At 44.0% G+C, this 22,861-nt stretch overlaps 1 protein-coding gene across 6 annotated transcripts; it reads left to right on the top strand.

Annotated features, from left to right (window-relative positions):
* The first annotated feature begins 1,205 nt into the window (after positions 1–1,205).
* On the top strand, positions 1,206–21,264 carry RABEPK (Rab9 effector protein with kelch motifs). 6 transcript variants are annotated; one of them, XM_077850657.1, is made up of 9 exons: positions 1,239–1,278; positions 1,634–1,657; positions 3,593–3,651; positions 6,553–6,710; positions 10,221–10,373; positions 15,362–15,613; positions 17,850–17,999; positions 19,893–20,042; positions 20,926–21,264. In XM_077850657.1, exons 3-9 carry the CDS (start codon positions 3,599–3,601, stop codon positions 21,216–21,218), a joined length of 1,209 nt encoding a protein of 402 aa, XP_077706783.1. In that variant the 5' UTR covers positions 1,239–1,278; positions 1,634–1,657; positions 3,593–3,598; the 3' UTR covers positions 21,219–21,264. The 6 variants fall into 6 exon arrangements, with proteins under 6 accessions (XP_077706782.1, XP_077706783.1, XP_077706781.1 ...); XM_077850656.1 differs by lacking the exon at positions 1,634–1,657 and having other exon boundaries at positions 1,206–1,278; XM_077850655.1 differs by lacking the exons at positions 1,239–1,278; positions 1,634–1,657 and adding an exon at positions 4,949–5,019 and having other exon boundaries at positions 3,593–3,655.
* Positions 21,265–22,861: the final 1,597 nt, after the last annotated feature.

Genomic DNA, 22,861 nt, shown 5'->3' on the forward strand with positions numbered 1-22,861 from the left:
CCCAGGCCTGTCTGGTTCCTACTAGGGTACCATGCGCTATGCTTGAGGAGCTCCTGTGGTCCCTTTCCTTAGCGTTTTCTTCTATTTCCTAGGACAGAACAACTGGCCTAGTCTTCCTAAATGATTGTTAAGTTCTCTGGAACATAGACATAGGTGAACCACCTCTCTATTTTCAGGAAAGCTGGAGACCAAAGGTAATGCCAAGGAGCAGTCTAATTTAGGTCTGCTGTCTAAACTTCATTTATAACTAGGAGTAGCATTGCACTTTACAGGAGACAACTCTGTGCCAGCCACTGAGTCGAGTACTGGGCACTTTATATTCATTAGCTCATGTATTCCCCAACCATTACCTTGTGACAGAGCTCTTATTAGCATCTTATTAGCTCCATTTTACAGATGAGTGACACTGAGGGCCAGAGAAAAGTTGACTTTTCCAAGAATACTCTCTCTGATGAACTTTTTGTGCCTTGCACTTTTTGCACATGTACTTAGTTGTTTTTTTTCTGTTTAATCTAAGTTACACTGTAAACTCCAGGACGCCAGGGGTCAGGTTTGGTTCAGCATAGTGCCTGCCATAGTAACAAACGCTAGTTATGGAACGAGTCAACTAAGGCGCCAACGGCTGAAATGGTCTAAAGGCCGCGCAGGGTGGTTTCACACCTAGGAAAGCATCTTTTTTTTTTTTTTAATTTTTATTTATTTATGATAGTCACAGAGAGAGAAATAGAGAGAGGCAGAGACATAGGCAGAGGGAGAAGCAGGCTCCATGCACAGGGAGCCCGATGTGGGATTCGATCCTGGGTCTCCAGGATCGCGCCCTAGGCCAAAGGCAGGCGCCAAACCGCTGCGCCACCCAGGGATCCCAGGAAAGCATCTTTGATTCTCCCTTTCAAAAACCATTTCCAACAGCCGCTGGAACTGAAAATAGCCCTAATGCTGCAGCCGAAGGAATTTGGGTCTTCCAAGTGGACGCCCAACCCCCGGCGCTTCGCTTGTAAATCGTCTCCCAAGGAGCCCGGGCTTATTTACTCCACCGGGGAGGATCGGCCCCAGGGACCGACGGCCTCTTTGGTTCCCGAGACACGCACGGCCCGGCCGCCGCTCGGGTCGGGGAGGGGCCCCGCGCGTCCCCTTGCAAGGGCGCGCCCCGGGAGCCCGGAGCCCGACAGCGGTTGGCCGCCGCGCCCTTCCGGGTCGGGGTGGGCGGAGCGAAGGCCGAGCCCCGCCTACGTCACGGGGGGTGGAGCCTCCGCCCCGGAGCGTCCGGAGCCGCCGCAGGTAACGCGCCCCGGGTCTGGGGCTCTCCGCGCCGTGGGTCTCCAGCTTTCCCGGGCAGGGGCCGTCGCATCCTTGAGGATAGTGGGCCCGAGCCGGGTGGAGGGCACTGGGGAGGGCGTACGCGGACTCTGCCCTCTCCCGACCCTGACTCCCTTCCTCTGTCGCTGCCACGCGGGGATGGGCCTGCGGGATGGGACTGGCCAGGGGCAGCTGGACGCAGGGAGTCCCCGTCCGTGCGAAGTTTACCCCACTGGGCTCTGGTGACCGCGGTCAGTGGCTTAGGCCAAAGGTTGGATTTATTCAGTCATCTCCCAGGAATCTCATCCATTTCTTTCTTCATTCGCTCCTTCCTCAGCTTGACTCCGAGCCAAGCCCATCGGTAGGTTGTCTGAATCTGAGAGTCCTAGCTCTGTTGGAATTTAGTCTAGAATCTGATCTATTCTGATCAAGACTTTTTTTTTTTTTTCTTTATGATAGTCACACACAGAGAGAGAGAGAGAGAGGCAGAGACACAGGCAGAGGGAGAAGCAGGCTCCATGCACCGGGAGCCCGATGTGGGATTCGATCCCGGGTCTCCAGGATCGCGCCCTGGGCCGAAGGCAGGCGCCAAACCCAGGGATCCCCATGATCTAAAGACTTTTATTTTTTTTTTAATTTTTATTTATTTATGATAGTCACACAGAGAGAGAGAGGGAGTGAGAGAGGCAGAGACACACACAGGCAGAGGGAGAAGCAGGCTCCATGCACCGGGAGCCTGACGTGGGATTCGATCCCGGGTCTCCAGGATCGCGCCCTGGGCCAAAGGCGGGCGCTAAACCGCTGCACCACCCAGGGATCCCTAAAGACTTTTAAATAGATAATTACATTCAACATGATCCCCGCAGTGATGAGGGCTTAATCGATAGCCTTCAGAAGGAGAAGGAAGTAACTCGAGGATGTCAATGGAAAGGAACAAGTCAGGGAAGGTTATGCTGAGAAGGGGGGAGTACATTTGAACTGGGCTTTGGAGGTCCACTGGGAGTCTCCCAGTTGACAAGAAGGGGAGGGGTATTTTCATAGGGGAAATAGCACAAGATGCAAGATATGAAAGGGCCTGCCCTGTTAGGAACAACAAATATAGTAAGAATAGCTCACTATGGCAAGAAAGGGTGGAGCTGAGTTCCTGAGAAGAAGGTTGAATCCAGAATGCTTTTTTTTTTTTTTTTAAGATTTTATTTATTTATTAATGAGAGACACAGAGAGGGGCAGAGACATAGGCAGAGGGAGAAGCAGGCTCCCTGTGGGGAGCCTGATGCGGGATTCGATGCCAGGACCCTGGGATCATGCCCTGAGCTGAAGGCAGACGCTCAACCACTGAGCCACCTGGGTGCCCCAAAACATAAAATATTTTACATTTTGATGAGAGTGAACATTATATGACCCCTGAAAATTTTTTTGATATATGCCCCTTTTCCACAGAAAATCACAGACACAGAAAACGTTAGCCAAAAAGCTTCTATAGGGCAGCCTGGGTGGCTCAGCGGTTTAGGGCCGCCTTCAGCCCCCGGCGTGATCCTGGAGACCCGGGATGGAGTCCCACATCTGGCTCCCTGCATGGAGCCTGCTTCTCCCTCTGCCTGTGTCTCTGCCTCTCTCTCTCTCCTCTCTGTGTATTCTCATGAATAAATAAATAAAATCTTAAAAAAAAAAAAAGCTTCTATAATTGTGTTAATAAAGATGTGTAACATTTGCCTCCCAAATATAAGTTTATAGCAAAGGGTTGGTGATGCTTATTCAAATTAATCAGACCCTAGGAACTGGCACATCAAAAGGAAAATTTTTTTAAAAAGATTTTATTGTTTTTTTTTTTTAAGATTTTATTTATTTATTCATGAGAGACACACAGAGAGAGAATGGCAGAGACACAGGCAGAGGGAGAAGCAGGTTCCATGCAGGGAGCCAAATGTGGGATTTGGTCCTGGGACTCTGGGATTATGCCCTGAGCCTAAGGCAGACACTCAAACGTTGAGCCACCCACGCATCCCAAGATTTTATTAATTTATTCATGTGAGACAGAGAAAGACAAAGACATAGGCAGAGGGAGAAGCAGCTCCCTGCAGGGAGCCTAATGTGGGATTGGATCCCAGGATCCGCGACCTGAACCAAAGGCAGATGCTCAACCTCTGAGCCACCCAGGCGCCCTCAAAAGGAAAGTTTTTTTTTTTTTTTTCTTTTAAAGGAAAGTTTTTAAGGAAGGAAGTGACCTGATGTTTCCTGTGTTTTAGGTGGGAGATAATGTAAATGTCTAAAAAGTGCCTTTCTTTCTTATGCATAGGACACCATGAAACTGCTGCCAGTCTTGGAACCTGGAGACAAGCCCAGGAAAGCAACATGGTCTGTAAGGAAGGATTCAGATAGAGAAGAACATGAATTTTTGTTTCATTTTAAGTAGTTTACTAACATATTTGATCGTCTATGAAAAAGGGTAGAGCTGAAACTGTAGTTGCTGGTAATTAGACTCAAACTGAAAAAGTATTCAGAGGAAAGGTAGTGGGGCAATAATTATCACAGAGCAGATGTTGATTTTATTAAAATCCATTTACTAGGAAGAGTAAGGCACTGACCATCTGGCATCCTCAGGTCCAACACTGTGTTTTCCCTCAAGCTGTGACTCACTTTTAAGATTTCCAAGGAAGTGGATTTGGATTAAACCGGCCTTATTCCTTCTCAGCTGCTTGTTCAACCAACGTTTTATTCAACTAACACTGGCCTCTCAGGGGCATCTGCTGTATAGGTGCTAAAGGTACAAAGGTGAAAAGTCTCAGCATAGTGGGGGCTGCACTCAGCAGGTGATGGTGAGGAAATGTAGTCAGTACTGAAGCAGAGCTCACAGAAGGCTGTAGGGAGGAGTTAATACTTCTGTAGGACCTTGGAGGAAGTCTTTCTATTTGGCTTCCCTGCCTCCACTCTTGCTCTCTAGCCAACCTAAATCTGATTCTGGCATTTTCTGGTTTAAAACCCTTTTGTGCCTGATTTTTTTTTTTTTTTTTAAGGTTTTATTTATTCGTTTGAGAGGGAGAGTGCAAATACACCACCAGCAGGGGACAGTGGAGGAGCAAAGGGAGAGGGAGACTAACTCCCTGCTGAGCAGAGAGCCCCACTTGAGGCTTGACATGGGGCTCAATCTCAGGACCCGGAGATCATGACCTGAGTTGAAGGCAGACGCTTAACCAACTGAGCCATTCAGGCACCCCTTGTGCCTCTTTGATATTAAGATAAAAAACGGAGGCCTTAAAATGGCCCCTTGGACCTCCTATGATCTGTCCCTACCTGTCTTTCCAACCTCAAGTAGCCTAAATCATCCTTTGTTCTCTTTCTCTTCCTTAATAGCCCTTGCACCGCCCACTCTGGTGCTCTGTGTGCTAATCCTTACCTGGGTTGATCTTTCCCTCCATTTTTCATCCCTCTCTTTGCCTAGCTAACTTCTACTCATACTTCAGAGATCTGTTCAAATGGTGCTTCTTCAGGAAGCCTTCTCTGACCACGTCCTTCTCCTACCTCTCCTTATATAGGGTAAGGTCCTCTTATGATATGTTCTTATACTACATATGCCTTGTACTTCTTTATCGCACAATTAAAATAAAATGGATATATGTGAAATTATACATTTAATGTTTCTCTTCCCCACTAGTCTGTAAGGGCTCTGAAGGCAGGATCTTTTCCTCTTATTCACCATATATCTGGGTGGCTGTGTGCTCTTGGGTAAGTTATTTAATTTCTCTAAGTCTTGGGACTTCAGTTGTAAAAAAGCAGATGATGATAACAGTACTGTCCTCAAAGGGGTTTTGTGCAGATTAAGGGAAACCTGGACTGTAACGAAGTTAACGGCAGGCATGGTACATTGTTAGTGATCATTCAGGTGATAATAGGATGTGCGAATCTGGTTATTAGAAGAAAGATCTGGAAAAGAAATAGAGACTTGGAAATCACTGATGAATATATAGGTGGGTGGTAACTGAAACCATCACTGCAGATGAACTTGATAGACTAAGTAGATGTACACAAGAAGAGAAGAGAATCCAAGGGTACCAAGGCTTGGGAGACAGCTGGTGGGAAAGGAATCAGAACAAGAAAACAAAAGAGCAGCCAGAAAGGTGGGTAGAGAACCAAAAGGAAGGGATGTGGGGAACCAGGTAAGAAGAAAGGTATGAGAAGGGATCAGGACTACCAAATGCCAGAAAGATCTAATGAGACAGGGCCTGAAAAATAGCTACAGAATTTTCTTATCCAACCAGGAAGTTTTAAGTATGTTTTTATAGCCAGCTTTTAGAGTAACTTTAGAGGGGCACCTGGGTGGCCTAGTTGGTTAGGTGTTTGCCTTGGGCTCAAGTCATGATCTCAGGGTCCTAGGATCTAGCCCCCTGTTCTCTGTTCTGTGGGGGGGACCTGCTTCTCCCCTGCTCTCTGCCTGTTGGCCACCCCTGCTTTTGCATACTCTGTCGAGTATAAGAATAGAAACATCTTTAAAAAAAAAAAAAAAGAATAATTTTAGAGAATGGGATGGATGGATCCTATATTTGATTTTTTTTTAGTCCTAGCTCTGGATTCCATCAAGTTAAGCTTTATGAATAATCTGGGAAAACTCTTAACATCAATAAATTCTGGAGAATATTACTTGACGATGCATCACAGGCTAGTGGCAGGAGCATTGGGGCTATAGGTTCCTATGTGAGTGTTCCTGAAGCTCTAGCCACCATTTATTGAGCCCTTCCCTGCCCTGTTACAAGACCTCATCTTACCCTTCCCAGGTAAGAACTAGTGCCATCCTCATTTTATAAATAAGGAAACTAAGGAAGGCTTAAAAGGATGAAATGACTTCCAAAGGATCACACATCTCAAAAGCACCTGAATTGGGGCTTGAACCAGGTCTGCCTGAATTCACAAACCATGCTCATGGCTACTGTCTCATGCCAGGACACACCACCATACTTTTCTGGGTGTCAGTTTCCCATCTACCCAATAGGGACAATTACTGGTCCAGTGCAGCATCCCTACTAGGTTAACGTGAGACGAAGTAGTGACAAAATTGAAAAGTGAAAGGTTTTATGCAAATGGAGGATACTATTATTAATCATGGGAATACCACTTTGCTGGATATAACTGAAAGTGTGTGTGTGTGTGTGTGTGTGTGTATAAGAGCCCTCGGTCTAGTGAATAATTCATGAGGAGTGGAGAGAACACACTGCTGCATTTATTCTCCACTCAGGTCTCCTGAATGCATCCTCCCTTTGGCAGGTACACCTTGACCCCCCCTGGAGACAGCCCCTGTGCTCGGGTTGGCCACAGCTGTTCATATTTACCCCCAGTTGGTGATGCCAAGAGAGGGAAGGTCTTCATTGTTGGGGGAGCAGATCCGAACAGGAGCTTCTCAGATGTGTACACCATGGATCTGGGTAAGACCAGCAGCTGTGGAGCATGTGCCCTATCACCAGGGAGCAGAGCTTGTGCTATTGCCCATGACCAGAGCATTTGTAAGAACACCAGTTCAGACGAGATCACAGGGCTTTCGTCTAAGAAAATGAACATCACTGAGAAGTCCCTAACATTTCAGCAGACCTTTGGAATACATCTACCCATCCAATACCTTCTTTTTAAGGGCAACAAAGTCTGTTTAGAGCTCTGGACATCCAACCATTCCTTCATCAAATATTATTCTGGGAGACATTGATGGTTCCACTTCCTCTTCCATCCACATATCCAATTAATCACCAAGTCCTAAATGTCTCTATCTCCATCCGTATCTGTCCATTTCCCCTGCTACTACTGTAGTCCAAGCATTAGTACTTCTCAACTAGACATTACAACAGTATCTTCTCTGGTCTCCCGGCTGCCAAGTTTACCCCTGTATGGTGCATTTTCTATACCCAGCTGGAGAGTATTGTCTAAATCTGACCATGTCACTCTCACGTTTCAAGCCTTTTCCCACTCATCTCTTGGCTCTCCCATTTCTTTGCTACACTAAGTAACCTTCAGTTCCTTGAACATGTCTCAAACCTGGTCTCCAAGCTTTTGGACATGTTGTTCCCTGTGCTTTGAGGGCTCTTCTCTTTCCTTATCACCTGACTATTCATCTTTCAGATCCCAGATTAACTGTCCCTTCCATCGGGAAGCTTTCCCTGATACTTCTGGACTAGTTTAGGCCTACAATTGGAAAGGAGAAACCATTCTGTTTTCCTTCTCTACTTGTACGTCTCCTCTCAACTCTAGTCTTAATACTTCATTTCTGGCCACCAAATGTCTGAGTGTCTTTCCACACACCAAGCAATTCTGCAACACCTGCTGAGTATCCTACAACTCCATTCAGTTCTGACAAGATCCACCTGGACTTAGCATCAGATCCCACCAGTTAAGGACTCAGTTCCGTAGGACTCTCCTACCCCTCTCCCACTCAAGACACTAACCGGGAGTTCAGGTCATTGTGTGTGCTTCTGACCTGCCAACTATAAATCAGATACCCATGATCCCCTCCTTGGGTTCCATTAATTTGCTAGAGTGGCTCACAGAACTTAGGGAAATAGTTTACTTACTAGATCATTGGTTTATTATAAAGATACAACTCAGGAACAGCCAGATGGAAGAGATGCATAAGGCAAGGTATGGGAGAAGGGTACAGAGCTTCCATACCCTCTGCAAGTGCACCATCTTCCTAGCACCTCCATGTGTTTACCAACCTGGATGCTCTCCAAACCCCTTCTGGGTTTTTCTGGAGGCCTTTTTACACAGGCATGATTGATTAAATTACTGGCCATTGGTGATTGATTCAACCTCTAGCCCCTCTGCTTTTCCCAGAGGTGGGGGTGGGAGGCTGGGACTGAAAGTTCCAACCCTCTAATCATATGGTTGGTTCTCCTAGCAACCAGCCCCCATCCTTAGGGCTCCAGAAGTCACCTCATAAACATAAACCCAGGTGTGGTTGACAGGGGCTTGTTTCATAAGACACTTTTTTTCAGTCTTACAATTTGGTAAATTCCAAGAGTTTTAAGAGCTCTGGGCCTGGAACTGACAATGATCACATATATATTTCCTTTTTTTTTTCACATATATATTTCTTAATATAAATCACAATGTCCTAACCACCCTCTATGTTTCCATAGTATTCTATAATTTCCCATTCTTATACCCCTTCACAGATCTTTTTTTTTTTAAGATTTTATTTATTTATTCATGAGAGACACACAGAGAGAGGCAGAGACACAGGAAGAGGGAGAAGCAGGCTCCATGCAGGGAGCCAGATGTGGGACTCCATCCTGGGTCTCCAGGATCACGCCCTGGGCTGAAGGCGGCGCTAAACCGCTGAGCCATCCGGGCTGCCCCCCCCTTCACAGATCTTACCACATGTGATTGTTTCTTGTCTGTCTTCCCCCACAAGAATGTAAGCGCCTTGGAAACAGGGAATATAGTTATATTATTCATCATTATATCCCCAGCCACGACTATAGTGCCTGGTACAGAGTAGATGTTTTTAAAAAATTAATTAATTTCTTTAGAGAGAAAGAGTGAGTGAGTGCACAAGAAAGGGGCAGAGAGATAGGAAGAGAGAGAATCTTTAAGCAGGCTCTGTGCTTTGAGCATGGAGCCCCACAAAGGGCTCAATCTCCTGTCCCTGAGATCATGACCTAGCTGAAATCAAGAGTCAGATGCTTAACTGACTGAGCCACCCAGATGCCCCCAGAATGGGTGCTTTTTAAGTATTTGGATGGAAGGATGAATTAACGAATAAATGAAGAACGAACAAAAAAAAAAAAAAAAAAAAAAAAAGAACGAACAAATGGTGACCACTCTGTGCTATACACAATGGCAGAAGAAAACCAGTGGCCCACATGCATGTTTTGTTAGGTCCCTGTGACATGCTGTTATTATTTTAATCTAAGCTGTTCACCAACAAAATGTGCAAGGGTCTACGTATAAAAATGGAAAAATGGTTTGGTTTCTCCTGATAATTTTGGGAGATCTGATATCATAGGTCTACATGGCAACAGGAGAGCTGCCGCCAATCAGTGGGCTTCTCATCCCCCAATTTGCCACATTTCCTCCTATGTAGGCATTTGAATTTCTGCACCCAGCGCTAGGAAAACAAAGACAAATGAAATCTCTTCCAGCCCTTAAGGAACTCACTGTCTATTCACTTACATCTTTGAGGGGACCCATTACTAGCTTTGTGACTCTGGCCAACCTGTCTAACCCATCTGGGCTTCAGTGTCCTGTAAAATGGGGATAATAACTTACATCCCTTGGCAGTTGTGAACTTGTTTAGCCAGGAATCATTTAGTTTCAGGTAACAGAAACTCTCTTAAACTGGCAAAAAACAAACAAACAAACAAACAAACAAAACGGAAGAATCCAAACATAGGAAATACAGCCTAGTCTCAGGAGAGAGTAGATGCAGGAATTGGAAAGTTGTCAAAAACCATCTACTTTCTCCCTCACTCTCTCTGGGGAGATCTGCTTCTTTAGGTGGATGCTACTTTTTCTCTTCTCCATACCTTGGCTGTAGCTACTTCTCTACACATGATGGAAGAAATGCAGAAATTTTGTTTGAATTCTAGCTTCTCTGGAGGGAGGATCTGATTGACCCATTTTGGGTCAAGTGACTTTCCTTGACCCAATCCACTGAGACCATGAAGTGAAGGTATTATAGTACAAACAGGTCTCCTGGGATCCCTACCCCAGTGGTTGAGAGAATGGGGATAGTTTCCCTAAAGGAAGGTTTATGGACCAGGCAGACAGCCCCTGAAGTTCTATTATAGAACTTTTTCAGAATTTGACCATATTCCCTACAAGTGATTTGTTGGTAGTTCACTTATACCTTTGACCCTTTTCTCCTCACTACCTGCCCCCAGATTTATCAACCGATATAAGCAATTGGCAGGTTCAATGTAGGGACTGAGTGAAATGTCTTCTAGGAACACACCGGTGGGACTTAGCCACCTCGGAGGGCCTTTTGCCCCGGTACGAGCACGCCAGCTTCGTTCCCTCTTGCGCCCCTCATACCATCTGGGTGTTTGGAGGTGCTGACCAGTCAGGAAATCGAAATTGCCTACAAATTCTGAATCCTGGTAAGTAATCAAAGGTTATTTCATTTACCTAAATAAGGAAATAAATCCAATTCCATTTCCTGTAGCAAAATTCATTTGGATTGTCCTGCATAATTCATTTAACTTTGTTGACCTCATAGAAAATAAGAATTTAAAAAGAAAAAAGAATTTTTTTAAAAGATTTTATTTATTTAGGGGTACCTGAGTGGCTCCATGGTTGAACATCTGCCTTTGGCTCAGGTTGCGATCCTGGGGTTCTGAGATAGAGAACCACATTGGGCTTTCTGCAGGGAGCCTTTTTCTCCTTGTGCCTATGTCTCTGCCTCTCTGTGTATCTCATGAATAAATAAATAAAATCTTTAAAAAAAAAAGGATTTTATTTATTTGAGAGAGAAACTGAGAAAACATGAGCAGGGGAGAGAGGAGCAGAGAGAGAGAGGGAGAAGCAGACTCCCCCCTGAGCAGGGACCCTGACACAGGGATCCATCCCAGTACCTTGGGATCATGAGCTGAGCCAAAGGCATACACTTAACCAACTGAGCCACCCAGGCACCCAAAAATAGGAATTTTAACTTCTGGCAGAATCTGAAAATAATAGAATTACATCTCCCCCTCTGCTTTATAACATGCACAATTATCAACTTTTTTTTTTAAGATTTTATTTATTCATGAGAGACACAGAGAGAGAGAGAGAGAGGCAGAGACATAGGCAGAGGGAGAAGCAGGCTCCATGCAGGGAGCCTGATATGGGGCTCGATCCTGGGACTTGATCCCAGAACTACAGGACCATGCCCTGGGCCAAAGGCAGGGGCTAAACTACTGAGCCAACCAGGGATCCCCCAATTATCAAGTTCTTAAAAGCCAAAGCTAGTAGAAACTTCAGAGAAAGCTATGGCAAGTGGGCGACCAAGGGAAATGACTTTCCTAAAATCACCAAGGAGTTAGTGACTAAGCCAGCCTAGAACCTGTCACCTAGATCCTAGATCAGGGGTCTCATATGGGGGCGATTATGTCCCTACGGGGATTTTTGGCCATGTCTGGACACATTTTTGGTGATCAAGCACAAGGTGTGGGGGGTTACTACTGGCATCTAGTGGGCAGAGACCAGAGATGCCGCTCTCCATTCTGTAATACACAGGACAGCTCCCCATAAGAGTGAATTATCTAGTCTCAAATGCCAATAATGCCAAAGTTAGAAACCCTGACCTAGATCCTCCTATTATGTTTCTTTTAGCCAAACAGTACAAAGTTCCTGTCTAGTCTCACCAGCAGTTTTATCACCAATGCAGCAGTTTAGGAAGATCTTTTTTGAGGGGAATGTTCCTGAACCACCATGGGAAGTGGGCTTGTCTCTTTGCTAAAAATTGCAACTCCTGAGTGGCTCAGGAGTTGAGCATCTGCCTTTGGCTCAGGGCATGATCCTCGGGTCTGGGGATTGAATCCCACATCGGGCTCCCTGTGAAGAGCCTGCTTCTCCCTCTGCCTATGTCTCTGCCTCTCTCTTTCATAAGAAAATGAATAAAATCTTTAAAAAAATTACAGTTAACAGGGCTCCTGGGTGGCTTGATTGAACATCTTTCTGCTCAGGTCGTGATCCCTGGGTCCTAGGATCCAGCTTCACTTAGGGGTCCCTGCTCAGTCTGCTTCTCCCTCTGCTGCTCCCCCTGCTCATGCTCTCTCTCTCTCTCTTTCTCTGCCAAATAGATAAATAAAATCTTTATTTAATTTTTTAAGATTTTATTTATTCATTCATTAGAGACACAGATGTCTCTGCCACGGGCAGAGGGAGAGGCCAGCTCCATGCAGGAAGCCTGATGCAGGACTTGATCCCAGGACCCCAGGATCACAATCTGAGCCAAAGGCAGATTGGCTCAACCACTGAGCCACCCAGGTTCCCAATAAATAAAATCTTTAAACAAAAATAAAAATTACAATTAAAAATTTTTGTTTTCTTCTTTTAATTTCATAATTACTGTGGAAATGGTTTCCTATTAACATTGTTTTAACATCACTTTTAATGGCTGAATGACACTCCATTTTGTGACAATACCATAATTTAGTTTGTTTTCACATTTTTACCATTATAAATAACAAAGTGTAAGCATCTCTGTTCAGAAGTCATTGACAATTATTTACGTAGAATTCATGCCCAGAAAGAAAAAGACCAACTAAAACACTATGAACTTTAAGGCTTTAGATACATGCTACCCAATGGCTCTCCAGAGTTTTCCAACTGCTTCTCTCTCCAGCTGTATGTAATTTTCACTCCTGAGTGGTGTTGAATTTCTTTTTTTTTTTAAGCAGGCTCCACACCCAGTGTGGAGCTCAACATGGGGCTTAAATTCACAACCCTGAGATCAAGAGTTGGATGCTTAACCAACTAAGCCATCCAGGCACCCCAAGATTTTGTTTTTAAGTAACCTCTGTACCTAGTGTGGGGCTTGAACTCACAAACCTGATATCAAGAGTCACATGTTCCACTGACTGGGCCAGCCAGGCACCCCCAAATTTATCATTTTTTAAACACTGCTAATTTGATAAGCAAAAAAACTTATTTATTTATTTTTTGAAGATTTTATTTATTTATTCATGAGAGACGCAGAGAGAGGCAGAGACACAGGCAGAGGGAGAAGCAGGCTCCATGCAGGGAGCCTGACGTGGGATTCGATCCCGGGTCTCCAGGACCACGCCCTGGGCTGAAGGCAGCGCTAAACCGCTGAGCCACCCAGGTGTCCAGCAAAAAAACTTATATCTCATTATTTAAATATGCATTTTGTTAACAATTAGCAACCTGGATATTTTTCATATGACAGTCAACTCTTGCCAGTGCTCTATCAGTAAGATGCTTGTTTGCAAATAGTTGGTCTTCTGTCACGTTGGGATAATAATAGTTCTTACCTTGTCAAGTTTGGCAATGATTTAAAGTAACTCAGTATCTGGCACATAGTTAATGCTCAATAATTGTTGTTGTGGTTGATGCAGCTATGGTTTGGCAGATGGAAATCAGTTCTGGATCCCTGGCCTTTTGATTTTCAATGATGGCATCCATTTGAATAAAATACAGAAAATTTGGAAAGCCTCTGTCAAAAGGAATTGATTTTCTACCAGATCCCATTTCTCTCCTAGAAAGTATAATTTAACAGCATGCCCAAGAAATATAAAAATGAATCATTAGCTATTTTGTTACTAAGGCCAGTCTGTCAAATGGCTTAGGACTCCTTTGTGATTATTTGTGCTAGGTGCTTTGACTTGGCAGCAACTCAATCCCAGGCTTTTCTGATCCTGGAGGTCGTGTACTTTCTAACTCCCAGATTCTAAATCTAAGATCCAAAAGCTCTCCAAGATCCATAGCTATAGAGATGATTATTATATTTTGCTTTGGATATAGGCTGAGACTTGTTTCATATCCAGGTTCATGTTTGAGTCTCATACATATTACAGATGCTTCCTATGGCACTCTGTATACTGAATGAAGACCTTTACAAATGGCACAGAATTTCTTAGGCAAGAAATAATTCCTGGTGTGTTGTGGTGGCACGAGTGTGGGGATCTTGACAGATCTGAGTTCATGCTTCTGCTCTGCTACTCACTAGCCCTGCAACCTGGGGGAAGAATTTAAGTTTTCTGAGCTTCAGTTACCTCATCTGCAATATGAGGGTACTTTCCAGAGACTTCCTAGAATTGAGTGGGGAGGAAAGACCAAATGCTAAGGACAATCATTCTGTACCAAGCAGGTGCTCAATTAATGCATCTATTTTTATAAAACTCATGCTATATTCTAAAAAAAAAAAAAGATAAGCTTCTTTGCACCTTCCCAAGTGGTTAAATTTTATTCTCAAGTCAGAAGAGTGGAAAATACATAGATCTTGGTGTTTTCAAAATGGAATCTGAATCCCAACTCAGCCATTTATTAGCCATGTCTCTTTATTTTTATTTTTAGTTTTTCTTTTTTTTAAGATTTTATTTATTCATGAGAGAAACAGAGAGGCAGAGACATAGGCAGAAGGAGAAGCAGGCTCTTCACAGGGAGCCTGACGTGGGACTCGATTCCCAGACTTGGGATCACGCCCTGAGCTGAAGGCAGATGCTCAACTGCTGAGCCACCCAGGCGTCCCCATTTTTAAGATTTTATTTATTTATTTGTTTGTTTGAGAGTGAGACAGCATGAGCGGGGGAGGGGCAGAGGGAGAAGCAGACTCCCCACTGAGCAGGAAGCCTGATGCGGGCTTAACCTGAGCTGAAGGTAGATGCTTAACTGACTGAGCCGCACTTAACTGACTGAGCCACACAAGCACCCCTATTTTATTTTGTTTTAGATCTTTTAAGTAAATCTCTATATCCATTGTGGGGCTCAAATCCACAACCTCATGATCAAGAGTTGCATGCTCCTCTGGCTGAGGCAGCCAGGCACCTCTAGCCATGTCACTTTAAACAAATAACTTCATCTGTTTCTGCTTCAATTCTCTTATCTGTAAAATGAAGAAACTAATATTTACTTAGCATTTACTATTTAGAAGGAGCTATTATTATTACTACTGACACTATGATAACTTTGTTTTCTTTTTGTTTTTTTAAGATTTTATTCATTCATTTAAGAGAGAGACACACACACAAAGATAGTACAAGCAGGGTGTAGGAGAGTCAGAAGGAGAGGAAGAAGCATGTTCCTCGCTGAACAAGGAGCCTGACTTGGGCTATCCAGAGATCATGACCTGAGCCAAAGGCAGACTCTTAACCATCTGAACCATCCAGGCACCCCTGTCTATTTTCTTTTAATGGCCACATAGTCTGGGAAATTTGGCACAGTTAGATCTACCCTCTCAGAGAGGACGTTCAAAGGAAGATCTCTTAAAAACAAATTGACCTCATTTTTAATTGAGCGTGTGACTTTTCAATCTTGGGGATTTGACTCTATCTGGGAAAATTCTCACTATCACCCTCTACCCCTCCTTGACTTTGGTGGTACGTGAACCCCACCTAAATCTCTGCTGTCCCTCTTGGGGTTGGAGGTGTGGAAGGTAACCCTGCCTACCCTCAGAGTCAAGATCAGAGGTCCATCAGCTTGGATATCTTAGGCTCCTGCCTTCTCTCTGGACCAGAAACCAGGACTTGGACCATGCCAGAGGTGACCAGTTGTCCACCATCCCCAAGAACATTGCACACATCATCTGCAGCCATTGGAAACCAGCTGTATGTCTTCGGGGGTGGAGAGAGAGGTGCCCAGCCTGTGCAGGATGTGAAGCTGCATGTGTTTGACGCAAGTATGGACTAGTGCACACAAGAGGGCTGCCACTTAGCAGGTCAGAGCCACCCTCGCCTACAGCTTACCTGATATAGGAGGCAGAGGTTAAAAAATGACATTTTGTATGAGTGTCTCACTTCTAGATGTCTTAGATGTGTCCCTTAGCTAATATCTTCTTCCCACAGCAAAATTTGCATTTAAGAAGATATAAATGATCAATTTAAAATATTTAAATGGTGTAACTTATAAAGCAAAAGAGTAAAAGTATCCCCTTTAGCTTTTCCTTCCCACTCCCCAAACAGGTAAAAACTGTTAGCAGTTCCTAATGTCTCCTTCCAGACTTCCCTTTGCATTTATACATCATACATATGTGTAAATGGACACTTAAGAATTTTCTGCTAATTTGATGGGGATCCCTGGGTGGCTCAGCGGTTTAGTGCCTGCCTTTGGCCCAGGGTGTGATCCTGGAGTCCCGGGATCGAGTCCCACATCGGGCTCCCTGCATGGAGCCTGCTTCTCCCTCCGCCTGTGTCTCTATGTATACTATATGTATATACATATATACTATATGTATATATAAAATACTGTAACTCCCAAATTATTAACATCTCAGCGTGTTTCCAATTTTTCTTTTAGTTTTTGACTTTTTTTTTTTTTTAAGATTTTATTTATTTATTCATGAGAGACACAGAGAGAGGCAGATACATAGGCAGAGGGAGAAGCAGGCTCCCTGTAGGGAGTGTGATGCGGAACTCGAGCCCAGGAGCCCGGGATCACAACCTGACCCAAGGGCAGATGCTCAACCACTGAGCCACCCAGGTGCCCCTCCAATCTTTTTTTTTTTTTTAATGGCAGAGATGGGGCACCTGGCTCTCTCAGTTGGTAGAGCATGAGACTCAATCCTGGGATCGTGAGATTGAGCCCCATGTTGGGGGTAGAGTTTACTTAATAAAAATAAATAAATAAAAATTTAAAAACAAAGATAATTCTATATGTAATATTTGTATCCTATATTTTTCACTTAAGCACTTTCCCTGTGATCATGAAGTCTTCAACATTTTTATTTGTTTGGTTGGTTTTTTGTTTGTTTGAAGTAGGCTCCACGCCCAGTGTAGGGCTTGAACTGACCCTGAGATCAAGAGTAGCATGCTCTACTGGCCAGCCAGCGTGCCTCAATCTTCAATATTTTATTTTATTTTATTTATTATTTTTTTTAAAGATTTTATTTATTTTTTCATGAGAGATACAGAGAGAGAGAGGCAGAGACACAGGCAGAGAGAAGCAGGCTCCATGCAGGGAGCCCGATGTGGGACTCGATCCCAGGTCTCCAGGGTCACACCCTGGGCTGAAGGCAGGCGCTAAACTGCTGAGCCATCCAGGGATCCCAATCTTCAACATTTTAAAATAAATACATAGTATTCTATCATGACTGCAGCAATAACAACCACTCACCTATTGGTGCACTGAAGCTACTTTCAGAGTTTCTCTATTACAAACAATGCTGTGATGAACGTGTTTGTGCATAATAATTTTTCAGATTATTTCAGATTGTGTTCCTTCGAACAGTGGGGCTCCATTCACAACCTCAGGCATGCCACAAATAGTAATTCTAACACAAACTTTCATGTTCTGAGTACCTTCTCTGAGCTTATGCTTTATGTACATCATCTCATTTAATCCACACTTCAACTGGAGAGCTAGGTATTCTCTTTATCCCCATTTTACAGCTGTAAAAACTAGAGCTTAGGGAATCACTGATGCAAGGCACAAAGTTATTCAGTGAAATGACCTTGTTTTAACACCACAGCCTGTGTTGTAACTCTTATCCTGTACTGACTACTTCAAAAGTAGTCTTTTTCCCCCATGCTTCCAGCAAATCAATTAAAGATATTGTCTTGAAAAAGGAGGACTCTGAAGGCCTGTCACAGAAGAACCAAACTTGTTCTTTTAAACTCTGGGGCAGTTCCAGGTTGAAGCTTTTAAAATTCAAAACAAGGAATGGCTTCCTAATGCCCAGTAGAAGGAGCAGGCATGTTAGGTAGTGAATTCTCCAGCCCAGGAAGTGTTCAAGCAGAGTCTATACAGGCTGTAGAAAAAGGGAGAACTGGATTGGGTTGGCAAGTTGGAGTGAATAACCCCACTGTCACTTTCTGCTTTGAGCATCTCAGCTTGCTGGAAAGTGAAGCTTGGGTCTATTTTCTCATGTTCTTGCTTCTTAGCTTTTTCATCTGTCGTCAATGAATTTACTTTTCTAGACAGTCTGACCTGGTCACAGCCAGAGACACTTGGAAAACCTCCATCCCCCCGGCATGGTCATGTGATGGTGGCAGCAGGGACAAAGCTCTTCATCCATGGAGGCTTGGCAGGAGACAAATTCTATGATGATCTCCACTGCATTGATATACGTAAGTAGGATAGAGGGCATAAGGGCTTGTCTGCTTAAAATTAATTAAAATATGCTTTGATAGAATATAGCTTCACTCATAAGTGTGGGTAAATTGACCAGCCAGCAGAATCTTAGCTAGATTTGACAGATTTCTGTCAAATGTGGCCTGAATAATAATAATAATACCAATGAAAGCAATCACTTTCCGAGTGTACTCGCTATGTGCCCAGCCATTAATTATCTCTTATGTTTCCAACAACCCTGCTCTTTCATTAAAATTCATTATGCTTGGGTGGCCCAGGTGGCTCAGCGGTTTAGCCACCGCTTCAGCCTGGGGGCTGATCCTGGAGACCCGGGATCGAGTCCCACGTCGGGCTCCCTGCATGGAGCCTGCTTCTCCCTCTGCCTGTGTCTCTGCCTCTCTCTCTCTCTCTCTCTCTCCCTCTCTCTCTCTCTGTGTCGCTCATTAATAAATAAATAAAATCTTTAAAAAATTCATTATGCTTTGTATTCTCTGACTGCCATTAATCATTAACCCTATGCTCATAAGGGGCATGGATAATTTTGAATGTGTCCGGTGGTTGGTGACCAGAATTACCATGCTAAATGGTTAAAAACACCAGAAAGAGGAGTTAGGGAGAATGTGAGAATTGTCCATAGGGTCTGAAGGGCTGACAAGTCCTAGAGATCCTGGACTCATTCTGGGTCATTCTTTCAGACTATGAGCTCCCTTAGGGCTGGGGTTTTGTCTCTTTTGTTCCTCTCCAGTATATTTCCAGCACTTAACACAGTGTCTGGTAGATTGAGGGGGATGACTGCATATCTTGAGTGGATAAATAAATGTCTTTGCGTTGCTCCAGACTACAAGAATTGGAACAGTGGGCAGAAGGCAGGAGAACTGCTGTGTAGTTTATTGGGCTACCTTGCCCAACAATGGATTCTGTGGCTCGGTGACATCTGAGGCTAGGCGACACTGGCTGGGATTATTATATTGGCAAGAGTTTTGGCTACACTGGGTAATTCTCCCTTCCAACTCTGAGATGCTGGGTCCCTGCCTTGAATTGACAGATGGAAAATATCTTCACAGAAGTGTTCCTTGCAGCAGTCAAATGGAGTTTTAATGCGTATTTTAAAAGAGAAAGCCCTTTACTCCCTTGCACTGAGGAACTACTTCCTGGCTACTTCTCACCCTTTCCTACCCCAGTAATTCTGTAAACCTAAAATTCAATAATATCTTGCTTCATTTCAATGTTTGTTTGAAAAGATGCAAATATCTTTGCAGAAATAGTTTGGGAGCAGGTGCTTGAAGCAGCACATAAAGTGTGGAGAACACAGGTTCTAGCATCAGACTTGATTATCATTCTAACTGTGCAGCTTGCTGGCTGTGAGATCTTAGACAACTATTTCCCTCTTTGATGCTGTTTCTTCACCAGGAAAAAGAAAGAGAGGAGGCAGAAGTAATAGCAGCTTCATAGGACTGTTTTCGAGCAAGCAAAATATTTAAAGTGTCTAGCCAGCACTCACAAAAGTTGCTTTCTAAGGAACTGATAGTATTTAAAAAGCACACACACAGGCATGGAACTTAACTCCTTCCGGGCTCCAAATTGGTAAATGGTGACAGTCACCAAAGATATTATATTATTCAGTGTGCTCCAAAGACCATTTACATCAGACTCACCTGAGATACTTGTTAAAACTATAAAGTACTGAGCTCCTCCTCCCTCCCTGGACACCCAAACAGAATTTCAAGCTTCCCCAGGTAATTTCTGTGCAAATTAAACCTTGCTGTATTACCTCTCAGGGTGCTTTGTGAATGACCTTCAGTGAGTGGTTTGCCCACTGCAAGAGTCTGACAGGTAAGGTTGAGTCCATATTCTGGGTCATGTTGTACCCACTTTCTTTCTCTTGGCAGGTGATATGAAGTGGCAGGAGCTAAGTCCCACGGGGGCACCTCCCACAGGCTGTGCTGCCCACTCAGCTGTGGCTGTAGGGAAACACCTGTACATCTTTGGAGGGATGACTCCCACAGGAGCACTGGATACAATGTACCAGTATCACATAGGTGAGCAGGTGTTCACTGTGGGTCTTTAAACAAATGTTTAAACAAATATGACCAGGATGCCTGGGTGGCTCAGTGGTTGAGCATCTGCCTTTGGCTCAGGTCATGATCCCGGGGTCCTGGGATTGAGTCCTCCATTGGGCTCCCCACAGGGAGCTTGCTATCCCCTCTGCCCATGTCTCTGCCTCTCTCTCTCTGTCTCTCATGAATGAATAAAATCTTTTAAAAAATAAAATAAAATAGGGCAGCCCCGGTGGCTCAGCAGTTTAGTGCCACCTTCACCCCAGGGCCTGACCCCAGAGACCCGGGATGGAGTCCCACGTCAGGCTCCCTGCAGGGGATCGAATCCCCCTGCAGGGAGCCTGCTCCTCCCTCTGCCCGAGTCTCTGCCTCTCTCTCTCTCTCTCTCTCTCTCTCTCTGTCTCTCATGAATAAATAAATAAAATCTTAAAATAAATAAATAAATAAATATGACCATTCTTTGGAAAGTATCACAGTACTTTGGTTTTTCCCTTTGTATCTAAATCCAAAGGAATGAAAACCAAACTTCTAGGGAATGACATCATGAAAGCAGTAACACTGTCATTAGATGTTTTTTTAAAGATTTATTTTAGAGAGAGAGCATGAATGGGAGGGGCAGAGGGAGAGGGAGAATCCCAAGCTGACTCCACACATTGCTGGATGCACGGCTGTCTCACAACCCTAAGATCAGGACCTGAGCCAAAACCAAGAGTCAGATGCCTAACCCACTGTGCCACCCAGGCGCCCCAGATTTTTTTTTTTTCTTTTATTTCCTATTTCTGTTAAGGCTGCTAAAGCAAATCATTGTACATTTCTGGAAATTTCTTAACACAGAGCCTGTGTATTTGTCTTTTTTCTAACATAGAAAAGCAGCATTGGACCTTGCTTAAATTTGATAATTTTCTACCCCCTGGACGATTGGATCATTCCATGTGTGTCATTCCATGGCCAGTGAGGTGTATGTCTGAGAAAGAAGATTCAAATTCTGCCACTCTAAACTATGATACTGAGGAAGGGGATTCCACCGACCAAGGAGTGACACAAGGTGGTGACTCACACGAGGAAAGCCAGACTGACACACTGCTCTGTTTTGTGTTTGGCGGGATGAATACAGAAGGGGAAGTCTATAGTGACTGTATTGTGACTGTAGTTGACTAATAAATCCCACATTTTTATTAAATGACAATCTTTCAGCAAAGTCAAATGAAGCCTTAACTGTTTTATCCCTCCCAAAATATTTTCTGCACTATATATTCCTCTTATCTACTTTGGTAGGTGAGGAAATGGATACCCCAGGGCAAAAACCTCTATTAAAAGGTTTTACCAGCAATACAGCCCAAGTAAATGTGATTGCTTCAGAATATTGAGCACAAAGGAATGCCTAACTGGCTTCATCAGAATATGCGACGCTTGACGCTTGATCTCAGGATTCTAAGTTCAAGCCCCACATTGGGTGTAGAGATTACTTAAAATCTTAAAAAAAAAAAAAAACCACAAAAATATTGCAGAATTAACGGGTATAAATTAGGGAGTAGACTAACAGGTTTAAGTCTATCTTTGTAGTATTCAGTAGCTGCTCTCTAGAAAGAAGTGCAGCCTGTTGGCATTTGGTACTGAGAGCCATTGGGGACAGAGATGAAGACTGTCCCTTGTCTTTCCCAACCACCTGCCAACTCCACAACACACAGCAGGTCATTTTTAATGTTTGTATTGAACTTGACCTGAAGACCTTTGGTATTACACTCCAGGCTTGTTCAAATACTTCTGGGAGGGGCCTGGGCCTTGGAGTAAAATAATCATGCCATCAGGTTCCAGTTCTGCCACAGTTAGCAAATTAACCTTTAAGCTGGTTGCCCACCTATAAAATATTTATCCTTGAGCAGTATTGGGTTTATTAGTACCAGAGAGCCTGCTCTTTATTGATCACACAAAATTATCCATTTAGATCATCCCTTTCCTCAGGAAGCCAATCTAAGTAATCTTGAACCTCTTTTGATACAAATACTGCCTTAGATCCACAATTGTAGCAGGGCTTCAAGTAGTTTCAGGGTCGCCATCCTAGACCCCACTTCAGACCAGTAAGGAGAAATTCCAGAGATGGAGATTCTGACACAGCAAAGGTTTTAAAATACATCTTTAGATCCTAAAATTATGAACTGAATCTAAGTGTATAAAGTTAACATCAGTGACCCATCACTCATAGTAAGTCTTAGAAGTCTACCAGCTATAAAGTGTTAGTAATAAAAAGCCACCATAAAGTCTTAAAGGGGAAATCAGAAATTTCAACTATGTTCAAGAAAATTCCACTCTTGGACATTGTAAAATGGCCCTTGCTTATTAGGTAAGGCGGTTTCTTACCTTTCTTGCCCCCTGCTTTTAAGATTTATTTTGTGGGGAAGGGGGGTGCCGGCACAGAGGGACAAGGAGAGTCTCAAGCAGACTCGATGCTGAGCATGGAGCCTGACATGGGGCTCAAGCTCATAACCCTGAGATCACAACCTGACCCCAAACCAGAAGTCAATCACTTAGCAGGCTGCACCACCCAGGTGCCCCTCCTGCCCTTTTTTGTTTCTAAAGATTTTACTTTTAAGGGGAGGATGGAGTAGTTGGGAGGGGCAGAGACAAGCCAACATGGGGCTTGATTGCATGACACTGAGATCATGACCTGAGCTGAAATCAAGAGTCAGATGCTCAACCGAGCCACTCAGGCACCCCCTGCCCCTTTCTTAAACTAGATTGTAAGGCAATTTCCCTGAAAAGTATTAGATAAAAATGTTTCTTTACCTCAAAACCCCAACTCC

Source organism: Canis aureus, chromosome 16 (genome assembly GCF_053574225.1).
Source record: "Canis aureus isolate CA01 chromosome 16, VMU_Caureus_v.1.0, whole genome shotgun sequence".
Classification (NCBI taxonomy): domain Eukaryota; kingdom Metazoa; phylum Chordata; class Mammalia; order Carnivora; family Canidae; genus Canis; species Canis aureus.

Bases quoted from the DNA above. Each gene is read 5' to 3' on its own strand.
- RABEPK (XM_077850655.1), top strand. From the start codon at position 3,599: ATGAAACTGCTGCCAGTCTTGGAACCTGGAGACAAGCCCAGGAAAGCA. The intron at 10,374-15,361 runs GTAAGTAATCAA...TTGGGGTTGGAG, and splicing joins CCTACAAATTCTGAATCCTG to GTGTGGAAGGTAACCCTGCC. The intron at 20,043-20,925 runs GTGAGCAGGTGT...TTTCTAACATAG, and splicing joins AATGTACCAGTATCACATAG to AAAAGCAGCATTGGACCTTG.